This window comes from Neocloeon triangulifer, unplaced genomic scaffold, assembly GCF_031216515.1.
Source record: "Neocloeon triangulifer isolate White Clay Creek 2 clone unplaced genomic scaffold, ASM3121651v1 ptg000008l, whole genome shotgun sequence".
NCBI lineage: Eukaryota > Metazoa > Arthropoda > Insecta > Ephemeroptera > Baetidae > Neocloeon > Neocloeon triangulifer.
This window is the reverse complement of record NW_026775550.1, coordinates 3,030,344-3,046,141: the sequence shown is the minus strand read 5'-3', so window position 1 is coordinate 3,046,141 and position 15,798 is coordinate 3,030,344. Positions and strand designations below refer to the sequence as shown.

The window sequence follows — 15,798 nt, the reverse complement described above, 5'->3', positions numbered from 1 at the left end:
TCTGATCATTATGTATCTCCTCCTTTTATAGTTTCGAAAGGTTGAAGAAATTTTACCTTTAAAGATTTTTAAATTATAATATGAATTTATAAAGTTGATAAAAATTTATGTTACTTTCAAATTTCATTTAATTGATTTTAACACTATTAATAAATACCGTGATGCTTAAAATTTAGGTAGCGTTACAAAACACCTTTTCATTACTTATCCATGGGATGCAAATTTTTTTATAATAAAATTTTTAACAATTTTAAGCAAATAACAATTTAGATTTAAAATCAATATTTTATAGGTTGAAAATTTGATTAATATGATTTCAAATTCATAAAAAATACACTTAAAATACTAAATATGAGTATTAGATAGGCATTTCAGTAATTTATACTTTTAAAATATATATTTATAAAAGTCTACTAACAATAAAAACTAAAAAATATAATTTATGGTTTTCAGTATATTTTATTAATTTTAAGTTATGATAATGTGAAATAAACAATCGTGATTTAGACAAAGAATAAAAAATCTGGAAAAAAAATAAATCATTTGGATTATAGTTTAAATGTAAGCATTTGAAACTTGCATTTGAAAACCAAAACATATTATCCGAAAAGAAAATTAAGTAAAATTAAAAAAATTACCAAAATTTATCCAACAGAGAACACGTGAAAACAACATTTATTTTGTTTTAACCCCAAACTTTCTGTAAAGTTTAATTTTGCAAACGTAGCAATTTTCGTAGTATTGTTATTACTGCTTTTTGCTGCAATCAACACTGCATCTGTTTGCCCCTTAATGAATATGCAATGCGCAGCGCTGGCAGAATATATAAAAAACGAAAAAAAGCTGCATTGGAAACGACGACAATCAGCACCGACGCAGCAGGTACAACACAAAACAAACACAGGACACACTGTTTATTTACATACAGACTCTCATCACGCCACGTGCATCTCAATTTCCTGCAAATCAGTTGACGGTTTGCGCGTGAATAATAATGAACTTTTGCCGACTCGAATTTGCATACGAAAATGAAACGAAAACAAGCAGAGAGAGATAAAAACTCGTGTCACGTGGCCGCACTTGCAATTTTATTGGCGCGTGTGTGTTTGTCAGTGAATCAGAGACGGAAAACCTTCGCCTTGACTTCAATTGCCGAGAGTGAGTTGCGAACTCTCACGTGGACCGCCTGCAGAAAATAAGCAGCTGAATTATATCAAGCCAATGATTTTTCACTCAGAATGAATTGCGAGTATCGAGTTTCGCGAGGGGGGCAAGAAGTAAAAAATGATTGTGTTCTTTGAGACGTGTAGGTCAAATTCGTGACGCAAAGTTTAATTGCCCTAATTGAAGAGCAAGGATTAACCAGGAAATTTCTTTAATTGACTAAACTTGTGCATCAAATTAGATTTTTATTCAATTTTGAAACATTGATCAATAAATTAATTGCACAGTATGTTATTTCCTCGATTACTCATGAAATTTTGATACGGACACAAAATTGAATGTGTCAAAATAATTTCTCAACTGTGCAAATTTGAGATATTGAAATGAAAACCACGAATGTATCAAAAGTTGTACCCAGATGGGTTTAATAAATAAATAAATAAAATTAATATTTTAATCGTTGATATAATATATATTTAAATAATGACTTATAGAAGGAAGCTATTCTGATGTATCAGAACAAGGACATTGTAACGGCAAATTTTAAAACACAAAAATTTATAATAAATATTTTATTTTAATAAAAATACATTTTAAATAAAAGTAACAATTAAAAATATCATTAAGCTATTTAAACTGTTATTTAAAAATTAAATTATAATATAAAATTTAATATAATAAATTAAAAAATATAAAGTATAAATATTTTTTAAATCACTTAATTATTAATAGTTTTAGTGGTTTATTGTATTATTTATTTATTGTTAACGCTTGGTAAATTTTTAACTATCAGTTAAATTATTAAACAAACACAAATTAAATTCAAAAGATCTATCAAAACTATTCCAAATTGTGCCAGTATAAAATTAAATTATTTTTCTGAAATAAAAAACAAACAAAAGAATTGTTTAGATTAGAGGTTCACTGTCTGGAATTAATGTGCACATATTTTTATCCTAAGAATGATCTTGTTGTGCAGCTTAATCTGTTTAGAATGTGGGTTAAAACTTGGAAGTGAGTCTGTTCTTATATATTCATCCTTAAGTGAGTTGAACTTCTCCATCTAAAAGTTTCGCAGCGAGGGCTTCTGAATTGACTCGGCAATGTGAGAGAGCGAGCAGCAGCTTCGACTACAAAACTTGTTAATTAATAATGTACGGAATACATAAAATGGGCGTGGCGTCCGTTCAAAAGACGAACGTATTCAACGTGCAGCAGGGCTGAGTCGCTAATCAAAGATTTATAAGGGAGGGAACGATTTGGCCGGGCAGCTAATTTGATTGTTAAACTGAAAGCACGCTCGACTGCAGTCGGAACGACGACTTTTACAGCCGTGATTCGCCCCTTTTTCGGGCAGTGAAAAACCAATTTTCTCATTTTAATTTAAATTAAATTGATTCAAAACGATAAAAAAAATTACAAATCTATATTTTTTATTAATTTTGAAAGTGGTGAACGTTTTAAACCTAAAATAATGGTTATTCTTCTTAAAAAATAGTAAAAATCGTGTTTGTTTCACTGCCCTTATCATTAAATCTGCATTAGTGGGTTGAGGGAGGCGAAAAGAGGCGCCTCGTGCTGTTTCGAGATGAGATTCCCAAGGCCGCAGTAAATTTTTCTTTCTTTCGCACTGCGCAAGAAAAGTAGGGGTCTGCCCTGCTTTATGCTCTTCAGAGAGATATGACGTTTTTATTTTTGTCCCGCAAGATACACATTTTCCAGAGAAATTCAGAGCGCGTCCCTCGCGCGCTGCACTAGAAGAAGAAGAATAACACGGCTGAAAAACTTTCGCATTTTCCTCGCCCTTGTGCTTTTTTAGGGCACATTTTCCGCGTCTTTTATGCCGTGTCTAGGGATTGTCTCAAGAAGTTTCCGCTTGTTCTGCCAACTGATGGAAAACTCAAAAGGAGAAAAAGGGACTCAATTTTCTTCCCTAACGCATTTTGAAATGGCTTTTTTGCAAAGCTAGTCTCTTTTCGGGCTAGTTTCTTTTCTTTATAAATAAGATGGGAAAAATTTCTTCATATTTCGAGTGTTTTTAGGTAAAAAATAGCCTTTTTAATAATGAAACGTACTTGCAAATAAAGATTTTGAAAGTACAATACAATTTTAATAATGGTGTTACTGCTGTTATAAGAATTTGATTATTTTTAAGGGCAGAAGTACTATAAAAAAACAAAACAAACGTCATTTTTCCCTTAAAATTTAATTTGTTCTGAATTTCAAAATTTGTGCTCTTCGCGATTATAAATAGAGGCTTTGAAGATTTAATCACATTTCCTTCCTGATCGATCAAATTTCCTCATTTTCATCATCTTTATTAGGAATTTTTGATGACTTGAATGAACTTGAAAATTATAACAAGTCTTAAAAAAAACCCATACAGGACGAGGGGGAACCAATCATTAAATTTTTTTAATTCTTAAATTAAAACTAATGGCGTTATGATTATTTATAATATATTTTCAAAAATTTTTAAATCATAATAAAACTACATTTTAAGTTTAAGGAGTTTAAATAAAAAAAACAATGACAAAAACACTTTTAACTGTAATATTTAAAATTAATATTTAATAATACAAAATTATTAACGTTAAATTAAATTTGCATTAATTATAAAATATAACTATGCATGTATCTTAATAATTTTTAATATCAAGATATTTTTTGACATAATTTTAATTATATGTTTTTGATTCAGATAGATTCCCTACAAGAATCAATTACCTTTAAATTAACATGGCTCTTCAAAATAAAACTTCGCTGTCCACTTTTAATAATTATTTCCCTACGCTTTTGAGATGCATAAAAAAAACTCAATGTCAAATTTCTAGTATTTATCTATCTGCTATTATAGAGGCATTGTTATGAAGCTCTCTCGACTCTGGACGCGCATCCTTCCAGTGCTGATGTCACATTTCCGGCATTTGGGTGCGGCACCTCTGAAAATCACATTCATCGGCCCCACTCCGCTTCGCCAGATGAATAACCAACTACACACACAAATAGCTTTTTCGAGGGGCCTTAATGTGTCCGAAATAATTGTGTCCGAAAGTTTTTTCTGGAATTTGTCCGAAAACTTTCATCCGAAAATTTGATCCGAAGTTAAAAATATAATATGTCCGAAAAACTTTTATCCGAACCAAAATTTGTCCGAATATCTTTCCTCCGAATCTTAATTTTTCCGAAAAACTTTCTCCGAAGTAATTCACTGTAGTTAGTCTCCCTCAAACGCACCAGAAACATGCGCACTCCTTTCCACGCACTCCCACCTGCTCCCTGGCCAGCCGCTGGTTATGGGTTTGTTTTGTGTTGGTTTGAGGTGAGTGAGACTGTAAATACAAAATGTCCAAAAACATAAAAAGGAAGTTCTTCTTCACAATGGATTCCTGCTGCATATCAACAGATCAGTGAAAACCCCGAAGGTGACAACAAAGTACCTGCAGTGCTCCAAATATCCTTCATGTACAGCGAGAGGCAAAAAGGTTGATGATGGTGAACCGCAGTGCTATCGATTAGACACAACCACAAGCATAGGACTAATAACAGCTTAGAGTCTTTCCACAAAAAGCTAATAGGGATTGTGAAGACTGCCCATCCAGGAATTTGGCCATACATTGCGGCACTGAAGGCATTGACAATGAAAGCACTCTCTGATTTGGAATCATTAAACGTTGCCTGCAAGGACAAGAAAACTTAAATACTTTCACCAAGACAGATTCATCAAGGAACAAACAAACAGACTTGCTGACGGGAGCATTAGCATCAGGCTTTACCTGGAGAGGATTTCATACAGAATGTACAATCCTTTTGAGGGTTGCAGAAAGACAGGAATTTATATCTATTTATTTATATATAACTTTTACCTTTTTTTAATTTTAACAAAACCCAGTCCAACATCAGAGGTCAAAGCGGCGTCAGGAAAACCAGCACGACTCTAACTCGGACTAGAGACCCTTGAACCTCGACTGAATCTGGAACTCTGTGACAAACGTTATTTTTAACGGGCTGTGAATTAAATAAATAAGAATACTATACATTACCATACTACTCAATTTCGGACAGTTTAATTTCGGATGAACCATTTTTCGGAGAAAAAAAATTCGGATGAAGTATTTTCGGAGAAAATTTGGAAAAAAATCGGACAAAAATATTTCGGACACATTATTTTCGGACACTTTATTTTTCCGGATTCGGACACAATTATTTCGGACATATTATGGGCCCCCGCTTTTTCACTCGATTATGTCGGCCATTACGTCTCTGCTCTCCGTGCTCAGTCTTAGGTTTGGTGAAATCATCGCTTGCTGCAGCTGGACCACTTTTTACTCACTTACAGGCCGTGACGTCACGTATTAAATAATCTCACGAGAGATTCAATTCCCAACGAGAATGACTCATTTGCTCCTCGTAATGGGCTAAGTGGAGTGTTAATCAAATTTTTAAAATGTTCCAGAAAGTCTCCTTTCTAAATGTTTTTAATCAAATTGCGTTGTACGAAAAAGTTACGAAAATATTTTTCTTCGAATTGTGATTTTTGACATCACCATTGTCGCTTCGTTGGAGGTGAGCTGAGAAAATTGCCCGAAACAAAATTAGTGTCCATTCAGTGAGCGGAAATTAAATAAAAAAAAAAGTTGCTGCCGGGATGATGAAAAAGCAGCGAGATGAAAAAGTATGCGAGAATGACTTTGAGGCTGCTCGAGAGCGCCGCACTCTCTGCAGTTGCGGATTTATGAAATTTTATGGCCACGGAATTCTGCACGACGGGTTGTGTGCGTGGGAAAAACAAAACGCCGCATGCGTCTGCCATAACGCCCTGTTTTCATTTTCAAATGTTTTGTTCCCTTCGGACTGCGTTTCAAATGATTTTATTTCCACGTGTTTCTCTTGGTCTGTTAAACTTCACTATTTCTGTAATAAAAAAGATCATAAAAAATCACGGTTAAAAAGGTTGAAAGTTATATTTTATTTTCAGAATCTCTTTGGTCTGTTGAATTCCGTTTTTTATAGGAAAAATAGTTGGAAAACGAGGATTTTGTGTAATTTTTTTATTATGCTTCAAATTTGTATTAAAAGTTCTAAAATAACCCTCAATAATTTATTTACAAAATGAAAAATAAAAAGGTGAATAATTTAAACATTCTTTTCAACTCAAAATTGCCTGAGCTTAAGATACTGAATGAATAGATTTTTTGTTTAAAGTTTTGAAACACTTAGAGGTAAAAGTGGAGATGGTATTTCAAGCAAAACATCCCTTTCCTGGCTAATTAACTCTTCAGTTGGTTTATCGGCTTGATAAGCAATTTCCCAAAACTTTCTGAACTCGAGGTCTTACGCCCGAGCAGTTTTCTTCCAAAAGTGCGTTATTTTCAATCCACATCCACGTAATGACGGCGAGGAATTATCATTGCAGAAATTCCAATCTTAATTAAAACTTTATATTATATATTTAATTTTAAATTATTTTTCTACACTCGTAATGAGTAAAATTTTTTATATAACATATATTATAAATGGATTTTTTATAATGAGACAAAACTGTTATGGTTTTTGAAAGGAATTTATTTTCTATTTTTTTTTTTTACCTTGTATGAGTAATAGATTTTAGATTTTTTAAGAACATTTTGTAATTGGAAGTTAAAAAGCATACTCATTTAGAATAAAGTGTTCATTGTGCGTCATATGAATCAATATTGCTGTTATTGTTTCAACAGTGCAAAGCTTTTTAATGAACAGTATATTGCGGCTTTCATCACTTGGGTGTTGTGAGCATTCCGTTAATATTTGCTTCAAACCTTCAAAATTTTGCGGTCATGCCACACTTGCCATGCGGTTTTGCCATCCACGTTTTTCACAACAGGATCAACGCCGTTTTGTAGAAGCCACTTGAATTTTTGATCATAATTTCCTTTCATAGCTGCGATGTGCAGTGCAGTTTCGTTTCTCTTTGTCGTTTTCACTATTAGTCCGGAATTTTTAGTTTTAATAAATTCCAAAATTTCTGAAACATAACTATAATCATTATTTGCCGTGAAGTGCACAACATTCCAGCCTTTGTTGTCTTCAGATTTTATGTCCAACTCAATTTCCTCAACCAACCATTTGAAAACTTTCTCGTCACTTAATTGCGCTGCGCAGTGGAGCACCGTTTTATTTGTCTTTGTTTTCTGCTTGACCAGTTTTCCACAAAGCGCATGCAGTACTTTTAATCCACCTACATCACAAATATTTGATGCCATCAAGTGCATCGCGTTCTCGCCGTCGTTCGTCACAGATTCAATTAGACCAGGATATTTCTCGTGAATGAACTTAATCTTTCCAATCCCCCCTTCACTCGCTGCAATGTGGAGAGCGTTCCATCCTTTTCTGTTTTTGTCACTTGGGTCCAAACCCTGTGCCAACAGCCATTCAATTGTTTCCAAGTCAATTTTGTCGCTTGTGCACGCGAGATGAAGCACCGTTTCTCCATCACTCGTTTTTTGCTCGATCAGTTCAGGTTTTTCCTTGTGCAGATACATAAGTATTTTTCCTCCTTTCCCAATCCAATTTTTAGCAGCACAGTGGACTGCATTCCACCCCTTGTCATCCTCGGCGTCCAAATCAACCCCATTTTCCACGAGCCACACGCACTCATCGAGATACCCCTCCTTTGCCGCCAAATGAAGCGCCGTTTCGCCTTCCTTCGTTATTTGCTTAATCAAATCGCCGTCTCGACCGTAAAGATATTCAATCATTGCTTTTCTTCTCCAATTAACTGCACAGTGAAGGAGGTTCTGGCCTTGAGTATCATCAATAACAGATTTGATGAGCGTAGGATCCTTTTCCAGGAAGTATTTCACCAATTCCAAATTTCCTCCTACAACTGCGTAATGCAAAGCGTTCCATCCTTTATCATCCTTGTCCCCGATTTTGAAGTCGCATTCTTCCACCAGCCACTGACACATTTCCAACGCGGCAGAGTGTTTGGACATTTCGTTTATCACTGCCACCACATGAAGGGCGGTCTTGCCGTCGTAAAAAACCAACTTCTCAATCCCCCCTCTGCATTCTTTCTGCAAAAATTTAGCCGCTTCAACACTGGTCCCTACAATAGCACGTTGAAACAGTCTGGGTGCAAGTTTTTCGGGCTTCTCGCTTTTGGTCCCAAGAAGTGCTCTCGCCGTCCCTATTTCCATATAAACATTTTTGTAACGATCAAAATTCAAACAGGCAGTAGGAAAGCCGTGCTGAATGAGAAGTTTAACGCACTCGACGCTGTTGTGATCCACAGCAGTTTGAAGTGCTCCAAACAACTCTCTTTGAAATACCAGCATCTCATGGTGATTCTTGTGAGGTGCTTTCCATCCAACATTACCATTCGCTTGGTATTCGTCAATTGAACTGTGCGCGGAACACTTAATTAGGAGCGCTGAAATAACACGCACAAAATTGTTCTGAATTGCACCTTCAAGTATATCTGTGATTTTTTCTATTTTTTGAAATTCCAAACTTTCAAATGCGCCAAGATCCAAAAGTTTCAGGGCAATTTCTTCGCTTTTCCAACAAGCCTCTTTTAAAATATCATGGGTATTTTCAAAATGAAATTTGACCTTGGCACCATTCTTGCCAAAGGTGATTCGGTTTTCAAAAAGAGAAAACATCGTCGACAGGTTTTCGTGGATAAGAACTTCAACAATATTCTCTCTCGTAAGGTTTTCGCTCAGAACAAATTTGAGAGATGATTTCAAAATTGGAGCTTCTTCATCTTGTGACTTGGATATTTTCATTTCCACGAATTTTCTAACTTGCTGATATTTATGTTCTAATAAATCGAATGGCATTTCATCAATTTTACATTTTTGTTCCTTTAGGCAGTCGATGTAACTTTGAGCAACGAGAAACTCGGCAAACGTTTGGTGTACGAAAACCACTTTTTTGTCAATCAGTGTCACGATTCCATTGCGGGTATATTGCAAGTCCTTCACACTCATGTTATTTAGATAAGAAAGTGAAATATTTTGCAGTTCGCTCTCACAATTTTCCCAATTTTCCTGGTATACATTACTTCCTTTAACATAATCGAGTACCAGCATGTCGTGCACTTTTTTAGTCACAATTTTCTCGTATATGTCAAACAAGTTTTGACAATCGTTTCCTGAAAATAGTTCCTCTAATTGAGCAATCATTGTCAAGTGAAGAGGATTGCTTAAGATATCGTCAGATCGGTTATGTTTGAATTTCATGAACAAACTCTGAAAGTCTCCGACATCCCTTTTTGAAGTCATCTTCAAAAGTTCAATTTGTTGTTTTTTTTTAAGAGGCAAAATTGTGGCTGTGCAGATTTTCTGACCACCCAGTTTCTTTGTAATCGCATCTTCTTCGTGCGGTCGCGTCGAAATCCAAACAGGAATTTCTCTTTCGACCGCTTTCAGAAGCAAATTCAGCACCGCATCCCTCCGAAATGGGCAAATCTCGTCAAATCCGTCAAACATCAAGATGATTCTTTTCTCCTTGATTAAAATTTCGATTTCTTTCTCGTCAACTCGAGTTGCCAAAGAAATCACAGTGACCAGTGAGGGAGAAAATTTTTTATTTGAAAGAAGACTTCTGACGTCTTGCAAAAGGCTGATATTGAAAACTTTGACACCGCAAAGTCTTCTTCGAAGTTCAAGAGCGATTTCAATCATCACGGTCGACTTTCCTGTGCCCGGAAGGGACGACAAAAGCCAAATCTGCTCTTCCTTCATTGCCTTTTCAATTAACTTTGCAAAATTTACATGCTTCTTTTCTTCAGATTCTTGGATTTTCACTTTGAAGTTTGGTTTGACGAAATTCTGCGGGAAATGCAGGAAGTGCGGCAAAGTGGAGACGAACATCGCTCGAGGAATAATTTGTTCCCTCTGTTCTTTTGATTGAATGAGCAGGTCACCCAGGCATTCCTGAAGACTCCGCTCACCCTTGATTTCTTTGCTCTCAAAAATCTTTAAAAGTTTTAGCAGAAGATCTGAAAAGTTTAAAAAAATATTCATCGTTTGTGGATTAAATTAATAAAATTCTTTCACGTTTGTTTCGGAGAATAAAAAGCATCCAGCCGCTATGACGGGTGGCCTGTAGAACTTCTATTTTCGGTTGACTGGGAGCTTTCTGAAAGTTAAAACAGTCAATTTAAGTTATATAATCAAAATATTTAGAATCAACCCCTGAAGCATCCTCAGTCGCTGTCCCTACGTCAATCAGGAAGAAGAGCTTCGGTTTTCCTCGCCACTCTTGTGACTCGGGGCCAAGCAGCGAGTGAATCAACTCGCCGATCGGCACTGGCTCATTATTACCACTCAGGTTGACGCAAACTTGATTTTCTTCCTCTGTGACATGAGCAAAAAAGAACGCTGCGAAGCATCCGTAATCGCTCCACGATTTTCCCTCTGAAATAATTTATTTTAGAAAATCAAATGACAATTTAAAAAATTTCCCACGCAAATCCTGGAAGTAGTGCTGCACAATGTCAGGGTGTAATTTAATTTTTTTAGTTTCAAATCCAAGATTTTCAATGAGATTGAACTCTAATTTTTTAATCGCGGCATTTTCTTGGATTCCGTCGTGAAATATCGCTGCGAGTTTTCCTCTGAATCTGGACTTTGTTTGCGGATTCATCCAATCAAAGTCCAGCGTTGATTGGCTCCGGCCTGATCTGAAATCTGCTGCTTCGCCACTAAAAATACAAGAAATTTAATAAAACAATATTTTGTGATTAAAATAAATTTCTGACCAGTTCTCCACTGCGGAAAAGGTAAAGTTTCTATCCAGCGGAAAGATTTTGGTCTCCATTGTTTGCTCCGTTGGCTTTCCAGTGAGAAAACTTGGCTGTGCTTTTATCGCCCATTCGTGAATTCTATTTTGCATTCCAGTGGAGAAATGAGCGATGCTCTCGTTTTCTATCATCAGGTTGAGTTGGTCGCACAAACACTGGACAAGCCAAGTCCCCTTGTTAAAATCTCTGCTCGCGGATGTAGCTAACAAAATTATCTTGATTACGTTTAAAATTTTAGGTAAAAATCCAAGTCACTTTCAACAGTCGAGCAGAAAATAATCGTGTTGTACATTTTCGGCTCAAACGAAACTTTGCTCGAGTAGTTTTTTGCCTCATTTTGGTTTCCTGTGGGATTTGCATCTCCAATTGTGAGTTCACATCTGCACGGCTGAAAGTGGGGTTAATTAAATTTCTATATTTTTTCTAAAACTAAAAATAATGAATTGTTCAAATTACCCCAAGGAAAATGAGCCTCAAAGATTTCTGAAACGTTTTTTCCAGGTTTGCAAAAAATTGCTTGGTGTTGAAGGAGTCGTAATCATTCGGTCCAGGGCCGATCTTTGTGTCTGTGTAAATCTTTCCCTCGGAACCTCCGTGCGACAAAATGATGAAAATGAAAACCGATGGCTCTGCGTCTGTTTTTACCGTTAGACCTTTTTTTATACGAACAAAATTTCTACCTTCAGAAGAAAAGAATCTCTTTAGTTTTTGCTCGGCGGCCAGCAGAGCAAAAAGAACCTCTTTCGTTGGCGACTGCAAATCTCTGAATCGGCAGTTTCTGTTTTCACCAAATGTTTTTCTCAGGTTCTCGACATCCTCGTCGTTTCCCCTACGAGGCCACGTCCCGGCACCACCCTTGAAGTCGTAGTGGGCCACGAGCACGAACACGCTTCAGAGTGAATAAATTTATTTAAAATATTTCTTTATTATGCTTGAAAAGGGGGATGGATAATTATACTTGTCTGCATTTTTTTCCCCGTTTGTTGTTTGGATAATCCCTAGTCTCGCACGTCCTTTGTGAGAAACTTGGTTCCAACCTTTTTGTACATGGAATTTTCAATCATCTCATGAATTGATAAATAAAACAATCACTCGGACCTTTTTTGATGGCTTCAGGCAATTCTACATTTTTATGCGACATTTTTTTCAACGGCGATTTCAAAACGGTAGAATTTTTTCATCTGAAAAAATAGCAGAAATGAAAATATTCCTAAATAAAAGTTATATGAAAAAATTTAAAATTTAATCTTTTCTTATCCAAGCTTTATTGATCGATGCACTAGACTTCTGAAGATTGAAACAAAAGAAAAATGCATTTTAAGGTCCTTTCCGTGATAATATGCTGATGAAATCTTACAAAAAAAAATTTTACTTTTTGAAACTTCACATATGCGCCGAACAAAAACCAGTTTTTTATGGCCGGCATCCTTTGCATATAACCGATTACCGGCAATCAATTGATTTTCTCAAAAATGGAAAATGCAAAAATAATTTCCTTTGGGGAAGTTTGTGCCTATGAGTGACGTCAAATTGTGGCTATCTCAGATTTATTTTTCCGGTTGCATACCTTCAGAGGCAGGCATCTAAATTATTTGACCCTGATATCAGGGTACTTAACCCTTTCATAGAAAAAAATTCTCAATGCAAAAAACATAGGAAATTTAATCAGCTTTCAGAATATATGCTGTTTTTTGTTGTTAATGAGATACAAGCGGAAAAGCAAACCCCTTAATAACTCAGCCATTTTCCAGAAAAGTCGGAAAATTTTTTCATAGAAGCTCTTCTAATGGCTAATTAAAAGCAAAAAATGGGTTGGAATTATTTTGTGGTCATTTTTTCAAATATTGGCAAATTTAGTAATTTAGTAATTTTTATTGGTAATTTAGTTACCTACGATTTTCACTGAAAGGACCTTAATGTTTTAAATAATATTTTCAGTATAGGGCATTTAGTTACTAACGTTGATACATTGTTTTTACATATATTCGTTCAATTTCATTATAATATGCTTCTGCAATTTACAATTTTCGTTCTTTTCTAAATTTGCATCACATTTGATAATTTCCCTATGAAAGTGTATTTATCTTCGCCATCAGAGCATCAGAAATGGTTTTTATTTCACAAAAATCTCGTTTAATCCTTCATGGTATCTGATTGTGAGTGGATTAAAAGAGAATAATCGATTAATCCCTGAAAAAGAATGAAAATAATTATAACTAATTGAATTGTAGGACCAGATTTCACTTGGGTTATAGATTTTACTTCCTAGATTTTCCAATTGTCATATCTTTTATTATTTGCATGACGAAAGTATTAATGAAGAGTATACAAATTTATCCTCCAAAAAATAGATGTTAGATTTTTTTTTAAATTTAAAACAAGATAAAAACAACCTTTTTGTTATAGATTTTTATTTTCTGTTGGCTCATAGCAATTTTATGAATCTGAAAATTGTAATTTGTCATGGCGGTTGAAATTTTGCTAGCAATTTCAAATGAATAAAATCATCTGAAATTACAATTTTTTTTATACTTCCATGGATATAAATACTTATTTCGAGATCTCTGCTCAATAAAAAAATTTTACAGCTTGAAAAATAACAAGATCAACAAGATTTTTTTTTTTTTTAAAACTAGTCGCTTTTCAGTTTCATTGTGTAAAAGTATTGAAGTGTTTTGAAAAAGACCCTAAAATATAATAGATGAATTTCATACGAGGACGCGCTAAAACTGCCGATCGAAATACAACATGGGTCGATAATTTTTTCAATGATAACCACCTGTCCATAGGTCACCCCCATGTGGTTAAAAAAAATCTTTCAGACAAATTTTGACTTTCACTGAAATTTTCGAAATGAACGCCCCCTTGGATCTTTTTGCAGCTATAGGGAAAAATGTAGCCCATCTAATTTTGAATCGATATGGTGATTTTCAAAAATATATTATTTTTATTTTTTCTTTATTTAAAAAGTGAATAAATAAAAATATTATATTTTGGGTTTCCTAGTGAGGAGTGAAATTTCGGAAGTTGCTTCGATCGACCGATTAATTCTCGCGCTAAAAATTAACTTGAAAATAGAACTTATCTAGACGTATTTTTAGTTTTCCAACAATTTTTCAATAGTGACCAAACGTGTACATACACGTTTAAGGCCACTTTTAGACAAATTTTGACTTTGACTTAAATTTTCAAAATGAACGCCCTCTTCGATTTTTTCGGTGGTATAGGAAAAATTGTAGCCCATCTAATTTTAAATCGGTATGGTAATTTTCAAATGTATATTATTTCTTGTTAAAATTATTTTAAAATTAAAGTAAACCAACTCCGACCATGAGCGTATTTTCAGCGCTTGAAACGCACAAAACCTAATGTTTTTATTTGTTCGCCTTTTAATTAAAGAAAAAAAAATAATAATTTACTTTTGAAAATCACCATATCGATTTAAAATTAGATGGGCTACATTTTTCCCTATACCTGCAAAATAATCCAATGGGGTTCATTTCGAAAATTTCAGTCAAAGTCAAAATTTGTCTGAAAGTGACCTTAAACGTGTTTGTACACGTTTGGTCAGCATTGAAAAGTTGTCGGGCGTTGCAAAATTAGTCTAGTAAAGTTGTTTAGAAGTTTTTATCTCTCATAGAAAAATTAAAAACTCAAATTTTGAGTTTTTTGAAAAAAAATTCTAAAAATTCGAAAAAAATTTTGGGATTTTTTTTAACCACATGGGGGGACCTATGGACAGGTGGTTATCATTGAAAAAATTATCGACCCATGTTGTATTTCGATCGGCAGTTTTAGCGCGTCCTCGTATGCAATTCATCAATAATAACTTACCACGTCAGTTTGGACTGGAAACCGCGGCCATCGAGTGTTCTGATCACTTCAGAACGCAGATTTTGTGCGACGCTGCCGATAGGAAGGAGAGTCAGTTGCGTTCTGATGGCGTCACGAGTAATAATCAGAAGATGAAGCAACTCAAGATGAAGACTTTTCACAAAGTCTAACTGCTTCATTATCATATTTGAAAGACCATATAATAAAGTTTTGATCAACCAAAAAGCATAATTTGATTCAAATCTACACAAAAGTGTAATAATTATTAAACCGTTAAATAAGTTGAAAAGTATTTTTTAATTTATGCGAATTTATATAAAATATTGCTAAAAAAAAAATGAGGTTTGTCCAATTCTTTCTGTTCTCACATACCCCGCCCCAAGTTGAAGATATCAATATGAGATTTACACCACTTGATCATCTTAGTTCCAAGGCAAGTTTCCTAAATTTTTATCAAAAAATTTTCAAAATTGCGGGTTTTATGGGACATTTTGAAAAAATCAAAAAACGCAATTATCTCGGCTTCTAGTGGTCGTAGAACAATTTTCCGGGTATGGTTGAGCTCGTCTCAGCAAGTTCTACAACTATTCTATAAAAAGCAAAATTGTAGGTCAAAGGTCAAGGTCAATTTTTGTGAACGTAAATTTTCAAACTCAAAATTGAAAACCAGCCGACCATTTTAAATTAATTTTGAGATAGCCAAACGATTCCTCGTGAAATTTTACGTAATATATGTCAAAACTGCGATGAGGTTATTTTTTGTTAAATTTAAAAATAAATAAGAATATTAAAAAACATGGTTTTTTGCAACTCCGAAGGCAGGGTCAACATTATAATCGCATTTAACTTCGTCCCTGATGATTTTAGGTAAAAATTGATAATGACCAAAGTTGATCCCCACGTCAAGACCAATCGAATGTTGTATAGGTCAATGACCTTTGGTGACCTTCAGGTCAAAGGTCACCCAGGTCGGTGACCTGAGGTCACCTGACCTAGATATATGATATGTT

At 34.6% G+C, this 15,798-nt stretch overlaps 2 protein-coding genes across 3 annotated transcripts in view; one reads left to right on the top strand and one right to left on the bottom strand.

The window, feature by feature from the left end:
* LOC132194786 (carboxyl-terminal PDZ ligand of neuronal nitric oxide synthase protein) overlaps positions 1-15,798 on the top strand; it is a 96,688-nt gene that overhangs the window by 33,155 nt on the left and 47,735 nt on the right. The gene's annotated exons all lie outside the window — the stretch shown is intronic.
* LOC132194836 (uncharacterized) lies at positions 6,723-14,989 on the bottom strand. Its single transcript, XM_059616387.1, has 11 exons — positions 14,789-14,989; positions 12,053-12,135; positions 11,913-11,991; positions 11,635-11,843; positions 11,411-11,589; positions 11,210-11,342; positions 10,913-11,156; positions 10,620-10,855; positions 10,345-10,568; positions 10,209-10,290; positions 6,723-10,150 (listed from the first exon to the last, which is right to left on the bottom strand). Exons 2-11 carry the CDS (start codon positions 12,093-12,095, stop codon positions 6,957-6,959), a joined length of 4,623 nt encoding a protein of 1,540 aa, XP_059472370.1. The 5' UTR covers positions 12,096-12,135; positions 14,789-14,989; the 3' UTR covers positions 6,723-6,956.

Excerpts from the sequence above, each read along its gene's own strand:
- LOC132194836 (XM_059616387.1), bottom strand. The coding sequence starts at position 12,095 with ATGTCGCATAAAAATGTAGAATTGCCTGAAGCCATCAAAAAAG. Across the intron at positions 11,992-12,052 it reads GCCTGAAGCCATCAAAAAAG|GTTGGAACCAAGTTTCTCAC; the intron begins GTCCGAGTGATT and ends ATGTACAAAAAG. Across the intron at positions 10,291-10,344 it reads CGACTGAGGATGCTTCAGGG|AAAGCTCCCAGTCAACCGAA; the intron begins GTTGATTCTAAA and ends TTTAACTTTCAG.